Genomic DNA, 17,700 nt, shown 5'->3' with positions numbered 1-17,700 from the left:
TTTTGGAGTCGACTTTGGCACAAAATACAAACGATTCTTCACCTCACCGCTATTTTAATTGCACGACTGCTAAGTCTCATTCGCAACAAGAACTTACATTTCGCGAGATTTCAGTCTTGACAGATGACCACATTTCTTTGTCTTCTTGATGATTCTAAAAATGCCAGGGAGGTATTCTTTTTCAGGAGAACTGGCTATAGGAAGAAAAATATAAAGACTTGTTGATAAAAGACTCTAAAGATAACATTGTGCAAGATTTGCTGCCTGCGGAATATCCTTGAATCTTTCGTCAATGGGCGAAAGTGTTTTGAAGAAGCACATGCTTACTGATAGACACAAGAAGCGTCATTGATGACTGTCACTTAGGTCCTTACAAATGCATGAAACGTCCTTATATAAGGTCCTTACTTGGCACCAACCCTGACCACTGGGAACCCTGCTTAAGCAATAAAGAGCTGATATAATCATCCCATCAAGAAAATGGGGTGATGATAAAAGTGCCTTGTGGTTAATCTTGTTAAATGTGTATACATTGTTGCGTTTCTCACATGCTCTTACTCTCAATTTCTACAATTTCTTTTGTGTATAAAATAAACCCAATTTACATAAGCTGAACAAAGAAAAGTCAACATTTTCATACAAGGCTTGGCAGGGACAGTCTCCACTTCCCCTCACGCAGCCAGATGTGGCCACCAGGGTATCTCCACAGGAAGTGAAAAACTGACCACCTGTTCTTGCAACCTTTTTCTATCATCTTCCAAAAGCTCTTTCCCCCTTACTCTAGCTTGCTTAGCATGTGGGGTGCAGGGTGTCCACAAGGCTAAAGCACTGACTCATGTAACTCTGTTAATTTCTGGCCTTGACATGCATAAGTGTTGTATGTTCTTCCTATGTGATAAAACTTGCTTGTGTCAAGTTTTGTTAAATTTAGTGGTGTTCCATTATGTGGGGTCTTTAAACTTATTAGATAAACTTTAGATAAACAAAATTAAATTGCCATTCTCAGTCATAGAGGTATTTTTCACAAGTTAATGAACTTATTTTCTTAATCTTTGCTGATTTTTTAAAACTTATTTCACTAAAGGCTAGAGTTCATCTCCTTTAGAACTGTATCTCATTATAATGCATTTGGTTTTCTTTTACTTTTTTCCTTTATAGACCAGACAACTATGAGTTGTATCTCAAAGACATCTTCAGGCAACGACTTGAGGTTGAACTGGGTCAAAGCAATCCATTAGCTAGCAAAACATTTTTCCAGCTCTCAATTAGACAGCGTGTGGAGGTAGTACAGCAACTCTGTGATTTTCGTCTGGATGCTGAGGATGTATTTGATTTGTTAAAGGTAAAAAGTGTCACGATATTTTTCGAATTGAGATTAAAAGTCTTGAGAATTTTTTTAAACTGTTTTAATTTGAAAATTATTTTCATTGATTATTAATTTTTATTATAGTTTTGCTTCATGCTGCTTGTTTCAGTGACATGACAGATCAATGTGCTTATAATTATTGGTAAAACAGTTTATATTTTTATTTTATTTTTGTATTTCATTGGGTTCAACTTTTCTTCTTGGCAACAGAAATCAGACTGGTTTTTCTTTTAAAATCATGGGAGATGAAATTGAGAGTGGCAGCTGACAAAGCTGTTAATTATGCCTGTTTTGGGCGATGACAAAGTGTCATACCAGGTCACATGGCCAAACTGTATCAACTTACCTTGCTAGACTGTTGCAAGTAGAGGTTTCTGATGCCCTACAAATATGGCAACCATGCTTCATACAAAGTCATTGGTTTTATATTCTCTGTAAGAGATCTGGAGCAGCCTCCTTAGTACTTGCTCTTGAATGCCTTGATTCTCTTCTCTGTATTGACAAGCTGAACCCACATCCATAGAGTAGGATCAGTTCTACAAGGGATTTGAACAGATTGTACTTTGTAGTGAACCTGGTGTGATGACCTTGCCAAATCCTGTCATTGCCTTTGTTGCTGTTGTGATCCTGATGTGGATATCTGTCATTGAGCTGTCATCCCAAGTACTTAAAGCTGCTTCCTTCTTTGAGCCACACTGAGCAACTCAGCTGGAACATTGTCAATGCCAGGCAACTTTCCTCCCTTCAGCTCTACCAGTTTCTTCCCATACGACTGGTAGATCTGCAAGTTCACTGGTTCTAATCTGGTTACGTTGAAGGATGTAAGTGCCTGTCTTCAGCTGGATGTTGTACAGATCTTTGCAATATTCAGTCCATCAGTTGAGAAGAGTATTGCTTTCTGTGAGAAGGTGGCCATTGCTGTCTTCGATGTATTAGGTCTTGTGCTAACTTGTCCTAGTGTGGGTCCTTAGTAGTGTGTGGGCCTTTATGTCATCACTACATGCCATTCCCTCCCCTATGGTCTGGCATCGGCTCTCAGTCCAGTCCCTAATGGCACAGTTCATTTCTTTGTATTTGAAACCTGCTTCTGGATAGTTTTTCCTTTCTGTCTTCAAGGCTCCTCTTTGGTCACAGAGATCTAGACCCAGGGTTCCTCACCCAGGGTTGTCTTGCATTTTCCCCATTGTGGACTTCCATCTATTGTCTCCCCAAATTCTGTCCATCTGATCTTTGTTGGTCCCACAATTTATATATTAATGTCTATATTATGAAGGCATAGTCAGCACTGCTTTTGCATTCATCAGAATTGGAGATCACCTTCACCACACCTCTACCCCTCCTTTTTTAGCGCTTGGAGGATTTGCACCCATGATTTTACCAGTTCTGAGATTTTTTTTTTCTTTTGCAGTCTTGTTGCTTATTAAAAAATACAACTGCAGTTTGAAAAAAATTGATGAGAGAAAAGTGCTGTATTTATTATTTAAACTACAGGAATGAAACATTTGTATAGTCAATAGTTGCTGGGTCTTCAGATGTAAAAATGATATAAAATATTTTTGATTTTCAGGGGCTTGGAGGAGAAAGTATGCGTGTGGAACCACTTGGAACTGATAGTAATGGTGCCTTATACTGGTATTTTTATGGCACACGTTTGTACAAAGAAGACTCAAGACCCACTATGGATAAGAAAAAAGAGTAATTATTATTTTTATTTTATTTTTGAACTATACAGTTGTGACCATATACAGTTTGGAAGAGACTGTGCATACCTCATGTGTGTGTTAGCAGTAATAGCAACAATATTGATTAAGATCTTGGAGGAACTCAAATATTTACTCTCATATTTTTATTCTAAAATGAATCCTTGAAAATTTTTTGGGTTTGTTTTTTTGTTATAAGGAGAAGAGCCAAGAAACCACTTGAGAAAACAAGTTTATCAAAAAAATCTAAGAAAGTCAGCGTTGGTGGTAGTCGTGGTACTAAGGAACTTTCTGCTGCCAGACATGGTACCCCCAGATCAGCACGACTTAAAGCCAGAATGGAATCAGAAGAGAAACAGTCAGAAGATGAAGATGATAAAGATGAAGAAGGAGAAGACAATGAAGGGAAGAAATATTACTATGATGATGATGAATCTGTTGATGAAACCCTGAGTGAACTGGTGAAAAAGATTAACGCCGATGAACAGGATAATTCAGCCCCCCGAACTAAACCACGGGCTGCAAGATTCCGGGTTGAGTTGCAAAAAGCTGAACCAGAGGAAAATGATGAAGATGGCATGGAGAATATTGATGGTGGTAATGATGTTCATTACACCAACATTGATGAATCCGATGATGATGAATTTGAGGATGATGAAGATGCTTGTGAAAGAGAGGATGATTCTGACTTTGACTACTCAGAGAGAAAAGGTGTGCAAAAGAGGAAGCGAAGGAGAAAAAAAACTAGCAAACCTAAAGCCACAAAAGTAACTAAAACACCACCACCCAAGACATCCACAATTTTTCGAAATCCCCCAAAATCAGCTCGACTCAGAGCCAAGTATGGTCACATGATAGTTAGCGAAGACAGCAAAGATAGCACATTGTCACATGATGATGAAAAGTCATCAGAATCCAGTCGGCTTACAAGCAGATCAGATGGTCCTTTGGCCAGATCTGGGCGTTACAAGAGGAGAAGAATTGACCATACTGTAGTTGAAAAGACCAGGCAGGCTGGGGAAACAGATGCCTCACAGGAAGCAACAACTAAGGAGAAGCATGATGTTGCAGAGTCTGAGACAGGTGCAGAAAAGCAGAGTAGGTTTGAGTCTGAGGAACCGTCCTCAGCAGATGTCTTGGATAAATCACAATCTTATACCAAGCTGAAGGAGAGGACACAAGAAGATCTGAGATGTGGTCATGCATTGGAGTTTGTGGCCAAGAAAGAAGCAGGGGAAAACGAAGATTCTTGTGGCATGGAAATCTCTTGTGAGACTTCCCAGATGCATAGAGAGTGGTCAGAGCTTGAGTGTACCTTGCCATCTGCTGTTCCAAGTAATAACAAAGTCAAGTCAGAAATGGAAACTTTCAATGGGAAAGAAGCACATTGTCTAGAAGGAAATGAGGTTGAAGGAAACAAGAGTAAACATGGAGACCCTTCCAGTATTTGCAGGTTGGTAATATTTTTCCTTTTCTTCTTTGTTTTCTTTTTCATACACAGTTGTCCTTGAAAGGTGTGCTTTTGCAAACAAGCAGCAGTAAGTGGGAGAGACAGATATGTAGAATCTGCTGTACTTGGAAAGAAGAAGTGTATAAATCTAATAAATGTGTTCTCTTTTCCTCCCTTCCACTGCCCTCCCCTCCCCCCCCTGAACAAAATTACTTTGTACTTTTGCTTTTAGTAAAATGCTCTGTAGATTTTTTTTTTTTTACATTTTTTTCATCTGTAAAATTCTGTTGGTTTTTATGTTCTCAGCTTTAACAACAAACAAAGCCCAGAGGCAAACCAAGTAACAGAGGAAACAGCATTGAATGAGCTGAAGGCAGCTGATCATACAGCAGCTTCTTGTGAGGCAGAGCAGTGTGAAGACAGTAATGATTACCAACAGACACCCCCTCAGTCAGAACAGACATTAACAAAAAATGAAGCAAGAACAACGGTGGGCACTGAAACTAAAGGAGAGGATGCTGACATTGAGAGCATAAATGGAAGGGAAAATGGGGTTGATTTGGTGCTGGATGGAGCGCAGAACAAAATGGCTATAGACGTAAGTGAGGAGTCTGTTCAGATGTGTGGAGAGAAAAGGCAACTAAAGACTGAAGTACAACAGGAAAATCTTGGGGTGACAGATGGTGTCATCATGAAGCCAGACACAAAGGGTGCATCAAGAGAAGGAGAACTAAAACACTTCAAAGTAGAAAACAACAGTGGCACTGAGCCAGATGGAGATATAAGCAAGTATGAAAGAGCTTCTTTAATTGATGTAGACATCCATGAAAAATCAGAAATAAAAAGTGAAGGGGAAGAGGAGATAAAAATGGAAGACAACAATGACAGTGGCAAAGAGGAGATGAGTGATGCTTTATCAGACAGAGAGGACAACCAAGTAAAAAGGTCAAAGGAATTGGAGATCGAAAAGAAGCCTAGAAAAGCAGGAAAATTACTGGTGTTTGAGAAAGAAGACAGCAGGGATTCATCATCAGACAGCAGAAAAGAGCAGAGCACATTATGGAAGCCAAGGACAGCATCTGGGGCCAGCCAGAAGACTGGCTGGCATCTTATATGTGAAGTAGTTGAAGACTGGCAATATCTGGCAGACATCTTCAAAGACAGTCAAGTGCGCTGTGAAAAGAATCTGTTGAGGACTATCTGTAATGATTTTCTACCAGAAATCCCAGCCATTCAGGAGGAGAAGGTTAGTACGAGTATCTGCATTTCTGCATTTTTTTTTTTTTTTTAACCAAGTTACGAAGGGCTTGGGGCAGTAGTATGTTTATTCTTCTTGTTCCTAATTGCCCCCAGTAGAGCATAGGGCTTCAGTAAGTTTATTAGCTGAACTACATTTCTGCTGCTGAAAAAGATGCCAGAATTGTGACTAGTGATATCCAAGTGTGTACTGACCAGGAAAAGGTGGAACATTTGCTAAATAAAATTTTTGCCAGTTGGGTTTTTTTACAATACAAATTTTTAAAAATGAATTTGCATATTCATTGTTCTAAGTGAGCTGAAAATCAACACATTGATGCGAAAATGCGAAATAGTAATTCCTGATGATCGCTGTTTGCACTGGTGTATTCTCTCTTTTTTTTTTTTTTTTTTTTTTTTTTATTTTTTATCAGTCGACGTTTTGACTTACACAATACGGTCAGAACGGATGTGTTTCATGAGCTGTGGCTCACAGCAGAAAAGTTAGTGTTCTCCACACTAATTTGAAGTGACCAACAATTGGTGATGTGGTGGTTGAAGTCATGGTTTTAAATCATGGTTCTGATATTCTGCTCGCTGCATGTGATACCTGTTTATGGGGCTGAGCACCAGTGGTTTTTCTCCAGTTTCTTCCACCCTGTGTGTTGTACTTTACATTCTGTATGAATGTTCATGTAAAGGTGAATTACTCTTGTGAACACAAAATACAGTGGCTAGCATTTTAATAATCCCATAGAAATTGAAGACAGAAGAAATAAATCTCTTATTATTTATTGATATTGATTGATCGATCATCCTTCATTGCTAGTTTTTACCAGCAGTCTGAACTGGGTACCCAATTATAAATTTGTACAAATATAACCCAAATATAAATTTGTCAACCTTAGGTCTCATTCATCTTTTTTTAACAAGGTATGCTGCATCAAAATGAAATTTATTAAAATAGTTTTAATTTTATTGGCTCCTTTTACTGTGAAGGGGCCCTTTTTAAATTATTTTTAAAATCCTCGAGTAATTTCTGAACAAGCCGCAGAAATTCCTTGTTTCGATGAAGTCATGAACGATGGTGTGGACTGAAAAAATGAAGTTCAGCCTGGGGAAAAAATCCAACAAAAAAATAACAGGAGTCATGTTTCTGTCATAGTAGCATGGACCATATAATAGACAGATCAGGACTTTACAGTACAAATAACAGCGTAATTATTGAGTGATTAAGATTTTAGGAAATTCTACATTTGTTGGTTAATTTTACTTTGCAGGAAAAAGAGCGCAGACGAAGAGAGGTTGAGTTTGCACCTAGACGCACGTCTAGTCGACTACTTTCAAAGAAAAAAGGCAGAGAAGAAGCTGTAAGCATTAATAACAGTTTTGGGGGGTTTTATTTGCATTGTAAGCATACGGCACAAATACCAGTGTTATTACATGAAATTCTGTTGGGGCAAGAGGCAGATAGTTTTGTTTTTAGATATGTGTAACCTGTTTCACAGTAACAAAATATTTGAAGTTTTTAGCATGCACCAACACATATACATCAAGTAGAGAAATTGTACCCGCTATCTAAAAAAAAAATAATCCTGTTTTGATTTTATTGCCTCAGCAGTGTGGCAGTATGCCAGCCAGGAGGGAAAACACTAATGCCCCATAACTTAAAAGTACCAAATTTTCCATTTGCAGCATAGGATAGTCACAAGAGTGTGTATATTGCAGTACAAGAAACAAATTGGAGGAAAAAAGTCACATGCGCACAGATAATTGGTTTGGGTTTTTTTGTTTTTGTTTTTTTTAATGCAAACATTTCCTTCTGTAGGAGAAGATCCTGCAGGAAGCAGCTGTTGAAGAGGAGCGCCAGAGACAGCTGGAGGAAGAGGACAGGAAAAGGCGTATGGAAGAAGAAAAACTGGAAGAGCAGCGTCGTCTGCAGGAAGAACGTGAACGTGCTCGTGAAGGTATTAAATTTCTTTATTTCTTATCCATAGTTTCAATAAGGCAGTCAGGAAGATCAGAGAGTAATAATAGTCATACATCAAGTAGAATTGAACATTGCTCTTAAAGATGAAAATCAACTATAATATTGCTTTTAATAGGTATCAGGCTCTGCCTTTTGTTGCTTCACATTGCAGGCCATTGCCTTTTTTTTTTCTCAGAAAAGAGGGTTGTGATGGGAAATTTCTAAGCTACCTATCAAAGTTGCTTTCTTTATGATCTATTTGAGATAGTTATATTTCAAAATGCTTTAGTGAGCATTATTATTGTTTTTGTTTTTTAAACATCTACATGTTCATAATATTGCAGTGAAAAATATAAAAAGTTTTACATATATATATATAAGTGTCTAAACCATAAATGCATGGAAGAGTTTAAAAAAAGGCATTAAAGTAATATGTGTAAGTGTTTGTGCTGATGTGAATGTGGATGGGTGCGGTTGTTTTTACTTTTTTTTTTTTTTTCATTTTATAGAGGCCTTTGAGACTTCATTGGAAAGTTCAATAATTTTTTTTTTAATTAATTTTTGTAGAGCGTGCAAAGCGTGTAATGCTGCGAGAAGAGAGAGCTCGACTGATTGCAGAAGGAAAAGAAATACCTCCGGAACTTATGAATGGGTCAAAACCACTTGACAGGTATGAAATTTGGATGGATCTTTTGACTTTAAAAAAAATTTCTATTGATACAAAGAGGACAGCCCACATCAACATTTTTTTCATTTTCATGCAGAAAAATTACTTAACATAAGTGACGATCTGATTCTAAATCTCTCCTCTGTTGCAATATTTTTAACAAAAGCACAATTCTGCTTTGAAAAAGAACTTTGCTGGAGTATTTCCTACTGCAAAGTATGCATGCATGCCAGATTTGAAGCATTTCTGTTGAGTATTAGTCAAGATATATCGGTGTCTGCTTATTAAGTTGATGTAATTGATGACACGTAGACGTTATTTCCTTTTCTTCTTACTGAGGAAAGATGGCATATGATTTGTAATGGCTTTTATAATAGCTGCTACTTTGTTCTTTTTACACAAGTGATTGAAATTGTTTGCCTGGTGGCTAATCAGTTCAATATCAAAACAACGAGAAAGACTGCCAATGACCAACACGATTTAAGATTGTCTAAAGATTGGATAAAGGTGTCAATAAATTCAGTAGGACAGAACAAAAAAGTTTAAAAGGAAACTACAGTTAATCCTAATCTTTTGATGGCTGAACATATAAAATGCCCAGTGTTCTTGTTGCAGTCAAGGGTCAGATGATCAAGTCATGGAAGAAGAAGTTGTGGCCAAGTTACACAAAGGTGAGAAGTTAAATTAATGGAATTTAATAATAATAATTGCAAGATTTGTATAGTGCATGTTCACACTCATAAAGAGCATGCTCTTAGCACTTAAGAACAAGAATGCGACAAGGACAACATGTGAGGAACAAAAGAACAAATAAACAACATATGAATGACAGAAGGATAAACAACAATATTGATAACTAATAAAGAACAAATACAGAAAACCCAAAGAGAAACCAAGTAACAAGGAATGAGAGTATCATGATTTTGCAAAGGAAGACGAGTAGGGAAGTAGCAATAGACCGAAAAGGGGAAGGTTGTGAAAATGAATGAGCATTGTGTGGATTTTGTTAGGAGTAATGCTTAAGGAAAAGGTGTGTTTTCAGTGCACATTTAAAGGATTCGATTGTAGGTAGATGGCGGATATGGAAAAGGAAAGAGTTCCATTGCTTTCAACATAGTAATTAAAAATCCTGTGACCATATGTTGTCGGCATTGTTTGTGGATTGTGTATGCTTTTTGTCCAAAGCCTCATGGAGTGCGTTTTCTTTTCTCTTTTTTCTTTCAGAGAGGCTTGATGTCTGTTGTGTCTTATATGTAGCATAACATTCCCATTCATTTGGCATCAGATTGTTTTTGTTTGTTGAATGATTCACTCTTTTTTCCAGTTATTGCTTCTTGTATGAGGCATGATGAGGCTTGGCCCTTTGTGGAACCAGTGGAGGAAGCATATGCACCTGGCTATTTTGATGTAGTGAAGGTTCGTTCATTTATTATCAGAATCTTGTGCTATGATGTTTGCTGCATCCTAATGCAAAGGGCGGTCCAGTAGTGCAACGATTAGCGCTTTTCACCAATACAGGGAAAGCTCTCATCACAGGCACACTGTTCTTTCTCTGCATTTGGCATCTGTTTACAGGGCTGGCTGCCTTGCCATGATATAGCAACATAAAACACTACATTTCACGTAAACCCACCACAGAGAAGCATATTTAAGTTATGTTAAGTACAGTTAGGGTTATTCTTCCAGTTTCTTAATTTTGATCTCCCATGAGCTAGATAAGAGCTGAGCCTGTGGGAGGACCAGCATATTTTGTCTAATGACCTGCCTCTTTGTGTTTTGTCCAGATTCCTATGAATCTAACAGAGATGGAAAACAAACTTAGTTCTGGCCGATATTCAAGCAAAGAACAGCTTGGTACAGACATGGACCTTCTTGTGGCTAACTGTGAAGCTTACAATGGTGTAGACAGTGGTGAATAAACCTTTATGTTCTTTTGTTTAAATAAAGTTATGAATGAAAATAAGAGGAAATTATGTTCATGTTTGACATTTTTTTTAAAGCTGTGTCACTTTTTAACAGTTATGTATAGCTAATATGTAATATGTAATAAATAGGAAAAGTAACATGAAAATTGAGTTAACCCCAGTTTCTATCATTGTTTTAATCATCAAAGATAAGGGTTTATAAAATAAGACTATAGCATGCAAAACTGTATGTGACACTGATATGTGGATATTGCAATTTCAACTGAACATGCACAAAAACACATGCTTCAGTGAGTCCCCAATTCTCTCACACCAGAATAAAACCATTCACATACTTGTACTACACTTAGACAAGACGTCATATACACCACACAAATGATTCAGTATCTCACATTGTTTTTGGCCATTCACAAGAAAAGGGGATGAACAACTTGTGCATTGGTTGAGCAGCAATTTGCACTAGGGTGCCATAGATTGCACGTCTGTTTATACACAATTACACATTAAGTTTTCTTAATTTTTAATTGTAAAATGCAAAAGATGCACACAATAGTTTCATGTTAGTCTTACTGAAATCTGCATTTCCACATTGAATTTATTGTCATAAAATCAGATGTATATTTTGTCTGATTTCAGATTTTACTCTTATGGCTAAAAACTTGCGTAAAGCATTTGAGAGATCTATGCGACGCATGTTCCCTATTATGCGACCCCGCTGTCGAGATGATGATGAGGAATATGTCTTCAGTGAAAAGCAAACAGAAAAAATTGTTCCGAAAAAATTCCGAGTCAGGCGTGAAGCCAGTAGACGTGCACAAGATTACATAGGCGAAGCTCTTTCTGATGCTGTGAGATTTTTTGTTGTTGTTTTATTTTGGGGGGATTTGTTTGAGTAAATGGCTAAGCTGTGAGCTGTAGAATGAGTGCATGAATTGTATATGTTAGCATGCACTTTCTCTTTACCTGAAAGTCAGTAAAATCATTAATCAGTGAGTTAATCAGGAAAGTTAAAATGAATGGTAATCTACTTGCAGTATTTTATACTAACTGTAGACCTCTGTTGTTTGGGAACACAATGGTGTTGGAAAATATGCTTTATGTCAGAATATGCTTTACCATTTATTAAAAGATTCAATACACAAATTGCATTTTTCTAGTGCTTATCAACCATTTACATCAGTTACTTTGATTTTCTTTATTTTTTTTGTTTGTTTGTGTATTGCTGGCTTGTATTTCATCCTGTTTTTGAAACCTCTTACATTTGTAATGCAGAATTCTGATGACAGTCTCTCCCACTTGGAAACAACCACTATTACATGGAGACCTGCAGGCTCAAATCGCACTTACACTCGGGTACAGTTCAAGGGGTATCCTGATTCAGGGTATATCACGATTCAACCAGCAACAAAAACTAGCACTGCAGCCACTCCTTCTCCTTCACGTGGTACTACTATGTTGGACTCTTCCAGACGTCAGGTGACAATCAGTACACCCCCTACGCGCTGCACATATGCCTCCAGTCATGGACAGGTAATTGGGCCATGCCTCAGGTCCCCCTCGAGCCAGAACCTGCGTGACATGCCTCCTGTTCTTACACCAGAAACCTCTGTTTCCAAGGACAGCACATCTGCAGAGGGCAGTGAAGTTGCACCTCCACCGACTTGGAGTTACAGGAGGGAGTTGAACACTGATGGAACAGAGAGTGACAAAGAGCCACCCAAGCTGCGGCGTATGGTACCCAGTCCCAGTCTGCTAAAAGATCAAGAACTTCAAAAAAGGACAGTGTCTGAGACAGCAGGATTTGTGTCAGTGAACCACCCCAAACAGCTGCTGCAGCCAAATCAGCAGGCCACCAGTCAGTCTCAAACTGTCCTGTCCAGCAAAGGGGGTGTAACCCATGTGACACTGGGCATGCATCATAGTGGCGGCACTGTGTTTCCTGCACAGCCAGCGCAAGCAGCACCTGGTGCTGCAGCTGGAGGTGCACAGGCCCGCGTAGTGCACATCTCGCGGGAGGACTACCAACGTCTCCTGGCACAGAATAAGATCCAGGTGTTGAGACCTGGGCCAGGAGGGCAGGGCCAGATCATTCGACTGCAGGCAGGCCTTCAGCTGATCACCCAGAGACCTAAATTACCTGTTGCTGGTGCACCACCCAGCATTGCTGCAAGGCCAGCAGTGCCCACAACTAGTGCTGCTGCAGAAGGATCAGTGACTGTGATGTCTGCTGTCTCACCAACAGCTGGGGCATCTGATCCTTTGAGAAGTGTGTTGCCATTACAGACTTCACCGCTTGAAAATGCTGTGGCCTCCTGCTCAGCTGCCACAACAACAGCCAGCTGCACTTTGCAGACCCCAGTGACTACTGTTGCTGGTCTGTCCTCTTCATCATCTTCTGATCGGCAGTGTGGTTCAGCTGCTGAAGCAGCTTGTGTGTCTCAAAAGAATAAGTCGCTGCCAGCCTCAGTTCAACCATGTGTAGAAAGCACTGAGGGATTGCATGGCAATAGCCCTTCCACCAGTGAAAGGACAGATCTGTTGGGTGCTCTGCAGCCTTCTTCACCTACAACCAGTGAGAGTGAATCACCTGGAGATTCTCAGGCCACGAGTCTGCAGAAGATGTCAGATTCAAGACAGACATCATCTTTTGATGTGAAATGTAAGCTTGATAACCCAGAGAATAGGAAAGCTGCTAAGGAATTTGAGCTGGTGGCAGGTGGTGAGAAGTCTGAAGAAAGCCAGATCAAGAAGTGTGACCCTGATATACAAATGGAGGAATTAACTGATTCTCAGACAAAAGATATGTGCAGAAACATTCAACAGCTGAGAGAGAGCAGTTCCAGTAAAATTAGTGAAGAGATTCATAAGACAGTCAAGAATAGAGACGTTGAACCAAAGATAGATATCTCATTTAAAGAGCTTGCAAAACGAAAGCAAGAATTTTCAGAACAAGAGGTGCCTGTCTCAAAATTAGCAAAGACATCTCATTTGTCCGACCCAGTTTCGGGATCAAACCAGGAGTTGGAAACTGCTATTTCCTCTGATCCAGCACAGATAAGTTGTTTGTCAGAGGAGGAAGTGACAGCAATAAGTAAAAATAAGAAAGAGCAGGATGATCACAAGACACAACAGCACGAAACATCTCCATCCTCATCTGAACAGTCTGATAAAAACTCTAGACCAAACATAAAGAAGTTCTCTCTTTCTGGGCTGTCCTCCCAATTAGCTATGGCAATGGCTGAAAAACGCAGGCGATCTTCACAATCCATGTCTGATCAGCCTGTTCAAGACATGAAGACCTCACCTTCACAAAAGGTTGCTTTGAGCAGTGAGACCGAACTCCTTCCTCCCCTTCTGAATCAAGAAGTTGCTGCTGAGAAATGCTCAACCAAGACTTGTCAGAGTGCTTGTGAAAGTAAGCACAGAGCAAACGAACAGACAAAGAGGTCAGAGGCAGATGTGGATTTGCTGGGACCACCTAACCTGGAGCCAGTGCAAGACAGTACCATGTCTGGAGCTACCATGGCTCCACTCTTGGACTCTGTTACAAAAAGCTGTGGACTGTTTGAATCATTGGGTAATTCATTGGTGGCTAGTGATGTCCTACAGTCTCCCCAGAAAGTGTCAGAGGTACCCTCCCGGTGTAACATTCAAGGGACAGGTGTGAAGAACAGATCACCTTTGAAACACCCAGATGATAATATATTCCAGAGAATGATGGACTTGAGCAACATTGAGATAAAGGAAGATGATTTGTTGCTGCCAAGCACCCCAAGTGATATCAAGGTGGGGATTTTCTTCTCTGCTTCACCTCTGCCTTTCTCTTTCTCTCACTTCATGAAATTCTTCATAGCTGGGATCTACCATTTACTGCAAACACTGTTCCAAAATAGGTTTTTTTTTAAATCACTATAAAGAAATTTTTATGGAACAAAAATATGACTCACAAATGTTTGATGTGAATGCATCAGTATTATAGTCACATACTAATCATTTTCATTTTGATTTCAGGGTGCTGGAAGTAACGATAAAACAATGTGATGCAGTGTCCAGCTTAGAGTGCAGTCTGATTCAGATGTCAAGTCGGTGTTTGCAAGAATTTTTTTTTTACCAGTCCCTTTAGAACCAACTCCTCACGATATTCACCTTGATACTTTAAGTCCATTTCCACATGGTTGGTGGAAAAGTGGTGAAGCTTGCAGAAAAGGACAAACTAACAAGATAACATGAATGATCACCAAGCATGAAGCCCTAATCAGGGAGCTGCCATGTTTGGTATGAAGAGTTTATTTCATGCAAGAGGTACAAATATACTCTCGTGGAGCAAACAAAGCTCAAATTGAATATTGGCCTTCTTTCATTACTTCACACCACTTAGTTAAAGGATAAATATGCAGATCATTTCAGGCCATTTAGATCTGACGGCTAAGAATAAGCAAGAGTCAATCCTGAAAGTAAATATTACGCAAGTCCTGACTTTCCAAATTGAAGGCAAATATATGTACTGTGCATTTTTTAATTAGATAAAAAAAATAGAAACTACATATGCACCTTGACAATGAAATGCAAACAAAATTTGCAGCAATATGCTTCATCAACTTGTTTGGACAATGTTTCAATGATTGTTATGAATGTAAAATTTTTTAGGGGTTTTTATGTGGGTAGAAATTTAGGTTAGACTAAGTTATGTTGGATGAATATCATAATGAAGCCACAAACAAGAATATCCCGAAATGTCAACTATGTTCAGATATGTGGCTTATGTTGAGGGGCGGTTAAGCATGGTAACTGTAAAGGGGTAACTTTTAAGAATTTCTTCTGGTTTGAGCTGGTTTGTTTGGAAGGAGGATGATAGAGGCACAGCAAATGCTTCCAAAACGAAGAACACAGTCGTGAAGCACATCATAAACTGTGAGACATTCAGTTTTCTGATATGTGATATTGTGTGATTTTGATAAGATATTTAAAATATTGTTATATAGTTTGAACTTGTAGATTTTTTTTAAACTGTAAGTTGGGTTGTGAATATTATTGTATGCTTGTTTAAAGTACATGGTATTTGGCATGCTCACTCACTTTTTAATATATCCAGTGTTCTTCTCCATATGGTAAGCAGGAACCTTACAACTTTCTGCAAGTTTGATGTATTGAGAAACACATTTAAATGCCCATATATAAAATTATTGGGCAGGCCATGGATTTTATACATATAATTATCATAATGTCAGAGGCAAATGCCATGCAACAGTTTTTGTTCCTTTCACATGAGAAAATAGACGAGTAAATGAAAAAGTGCTTGTACAAGCATGCATGCATACATGAATGCCAGATTATTTTTTAAATACACCTTTGGGAACGATTTCAAGGGTTTTCAAATTGTTTACATTTTGCTTTATATATTTGTGAGAAGTGTAGCCTTTGCTGGAATGAGATTTTAAGGAACAAATATATCGAAGATAAAAATAATTGGTCACTGGTTGATTCATCCATGCACAAGTTGGTTTGATCATGACCTTTGGTCAGTTTGTCCCCAACCCAGAGACAGTTTAACTGCTGGCCTCAGTCACTTCCATCACCAAGTATAGAAGTTACTATTGATTGTAATGACACATTTAATGCTTGCTATTTTAAAATGAAACTACAGTATTTTGTAAATAGGATATATAAGGGTAGCCACCATATTGTGCTAAGTGGAAATGGAAACTACCAAGTAAAAAAATTACTAATAACAGCATCTCTCTACACATGATGAAAGAGAGCAAGATCAGTGCACACAGGTCAGTAAAGGATGATAAAAGAGATTACATCAAAAATCACTTATTATGTGGCCAAATAATTGCGTAGATGATGATGATGCAGTGAGATTGACAGTGCTGTGGTCAAACTGACTATTTATGGTCATGGTTGAATCGACTGGGATGTGGTCAAATCAACTCGTGCCGTGGTCTAATCAGCAAATGATCAAATTAACGAGCCCTCAAATAATTGATGTTTGTATGCACTGATTTCTATAACGGGAAATGACAAAAAAGCCCCGTAACTTAAATTTATCCATGCAAGAAAAATCAAGTTAGACCATTTTTAACAGTTCCAATAATGCCAGCCATTAGCATTCCATGAAGTTAGGAATAATCATATCTCATGGCTTGTTTTTTTGTTGTTTTTTTTTTTTATGTGTGAGATGGGAGAGATATTTGCTTCTTTTGGGTTTTTCTTTTATCTGTATGCAAATCATGGAGGATATCTGAGGGTGGTGGCATGAATATTAGTGCCTGCACAAGCCATTTTAAATCTTCATTTCCCTTTTTTGCAAGTTAAAATAAGAGGATAGTGGTGTGCTTTTCTATGCTCCACAGAGTCTTTAACCAACGTGCAACTGCGATGACTGCACAATATGTTTGATTAATGTGTTGCTGTATGTATATGTAGGTCAAATCAAACACGTATACATCAGTGTTAAACAGTGCTCTGCATATGATTCAAATGCTAGATTATCAGGTACGCACCTTTTGTGTGTAATTATCATCACGGTATAACCGCACCGTTTTCAATCTGATTAAAACACAAGTCACGAGTGATCCTGAATGAGCTTTAAATCTTATGATTAGCTTGTTTATTTCTCCTATGCCAATCTCAGGCAAATTGTTTATATAATATTGTATATAGTTCAACAGGAACAAATGAATAGTTGTCTTTCACCCTGCTTGTATGTCGGATGAAATTGAAGATTATACTGTTTATTACAGACAAGTTGAAGTTTATTCAACTGTTTGTAGTTGGCAGACATCCAAAGCATCAGACATCGTTTAATTGATGGGTTGTTAGATTTTTTTCATAATTTGTCATCGAACCCTTCCCTGAGGGACTGCAATTTTAAAAAAACCCTTAGTGGCTAATCAAGTGTATATTAATTACAGATAGGGAAGGTTTTGGATTAGGGGTTTTTATAGTTTAAAACATACATGTACATTCTTTGGGACAGTCATTAACAAGGAGATATGCAAATCAGTTATTTTATCTCCTTATCTTACGCAAGAACAGATGTGTTAGATGCTCATATCTGTGCCAGCCTTTTGAGTCAATAATAATTCTTTAAGATTTACACTTTCTGTCATGTAGTGAGATTCGTTACAAAAAAATATTTCTTTTCTTTCATTTGCATTCATTTTGAGATGTGTTGCATATATATATATGAGACTTGTACTGACCAGCAGGACATCATGTATAAAATGTATTACTAAATTACACACACTAAGGTGGAAATATCTTTCCCACGTGTTAGTCTACTGAATTGTTGAGGTATTTCAGTTTTATTTGTTATCCATGGGATAGATTTTTCCGGCACTGTTGCATACCAATGAACAATAAAACAAAATAGTACAAAGAA

At 38.3% G+C, this 17,700-nt stretch overlaps 1 protein-coding gene across 1 annotated transcript in view; it reads left to right on the top strand.

Moving 5' to 3' along the window:
- Window positions 1–17,700, top strand: part of LOC112560912 (remodeling and spacing factor 1-like) — a 20,876-nt gene extending 3,176 nt beyond the window's left edge. The window contains exons 4-16 of the mRNA XM_025233022.1: window positions 1,159–1,342; window positions 2,934–3,061; window positions 3,266–4,519; window positions 4,823–5,762; window positions 7,033–7,122; window positions 7,581–7,719; window positions 8,289–8,391; window positions 9,004–9,059; window positions 9,713–9,804; window positions 10,173–10,299; window positions 10,950–11,161; window positions 11,586–14,099; window positions 14,325–17,700. Of these exons, the coding sequence (XP_025088807.1) occupies window positions 1,159–1,342; window positions 2,934–3,061; window positions 3,266–4,519; window positions 4,823–5,762; window positions 7,033–7,122; window positions 7,581–7,719; window positions 8,289–8,391; window positions 9,004–9,059; window positions 9,713–9,804; window positions 10,173–10,299; window positions 10,950–11,161; window positions 11,586–14,099; window positions 14,325–14,354 (5,869 nt within the window). The 3' untranslated portion in view covers window positions 14,355–17,700. The remainder of the gene's footprint in view (window positions 1–1,158; window positions 1,343–2,933; window positions 3,062–3,265; window positions 4,520–4,822; window positions 5,763–7,032; window positions 7,123–7,580; window positions 7,720–8,288; window positions 8,392–9,003; window positions 9,060–9,712; window positions 9,805–10,172; window positions 10,300–10,949; window positions 11,162–11,585; window positions 14,100–14,324) is intronic.

This window comes from Pomacea canaliculata, linkage group LG3 (genome assembly GCF_003073045.1).
Source record: "Pomacea canaliculata isolate SZHN2017 linkage group LG3, ASM307304v1, whole genome shotgun sequence".
Classification (NCBI taxonomy): Eukaryota; Metazoa; Mollusca; class Gastropoda; order Architaenioglossa; family Ampullariidae; genus Pomacea; species Pomacea canaliculata.
Note: the sequence above shows the minus strand (reverse complement) of the source record. Positions and strands in the feature narration are given on the sequence as shown.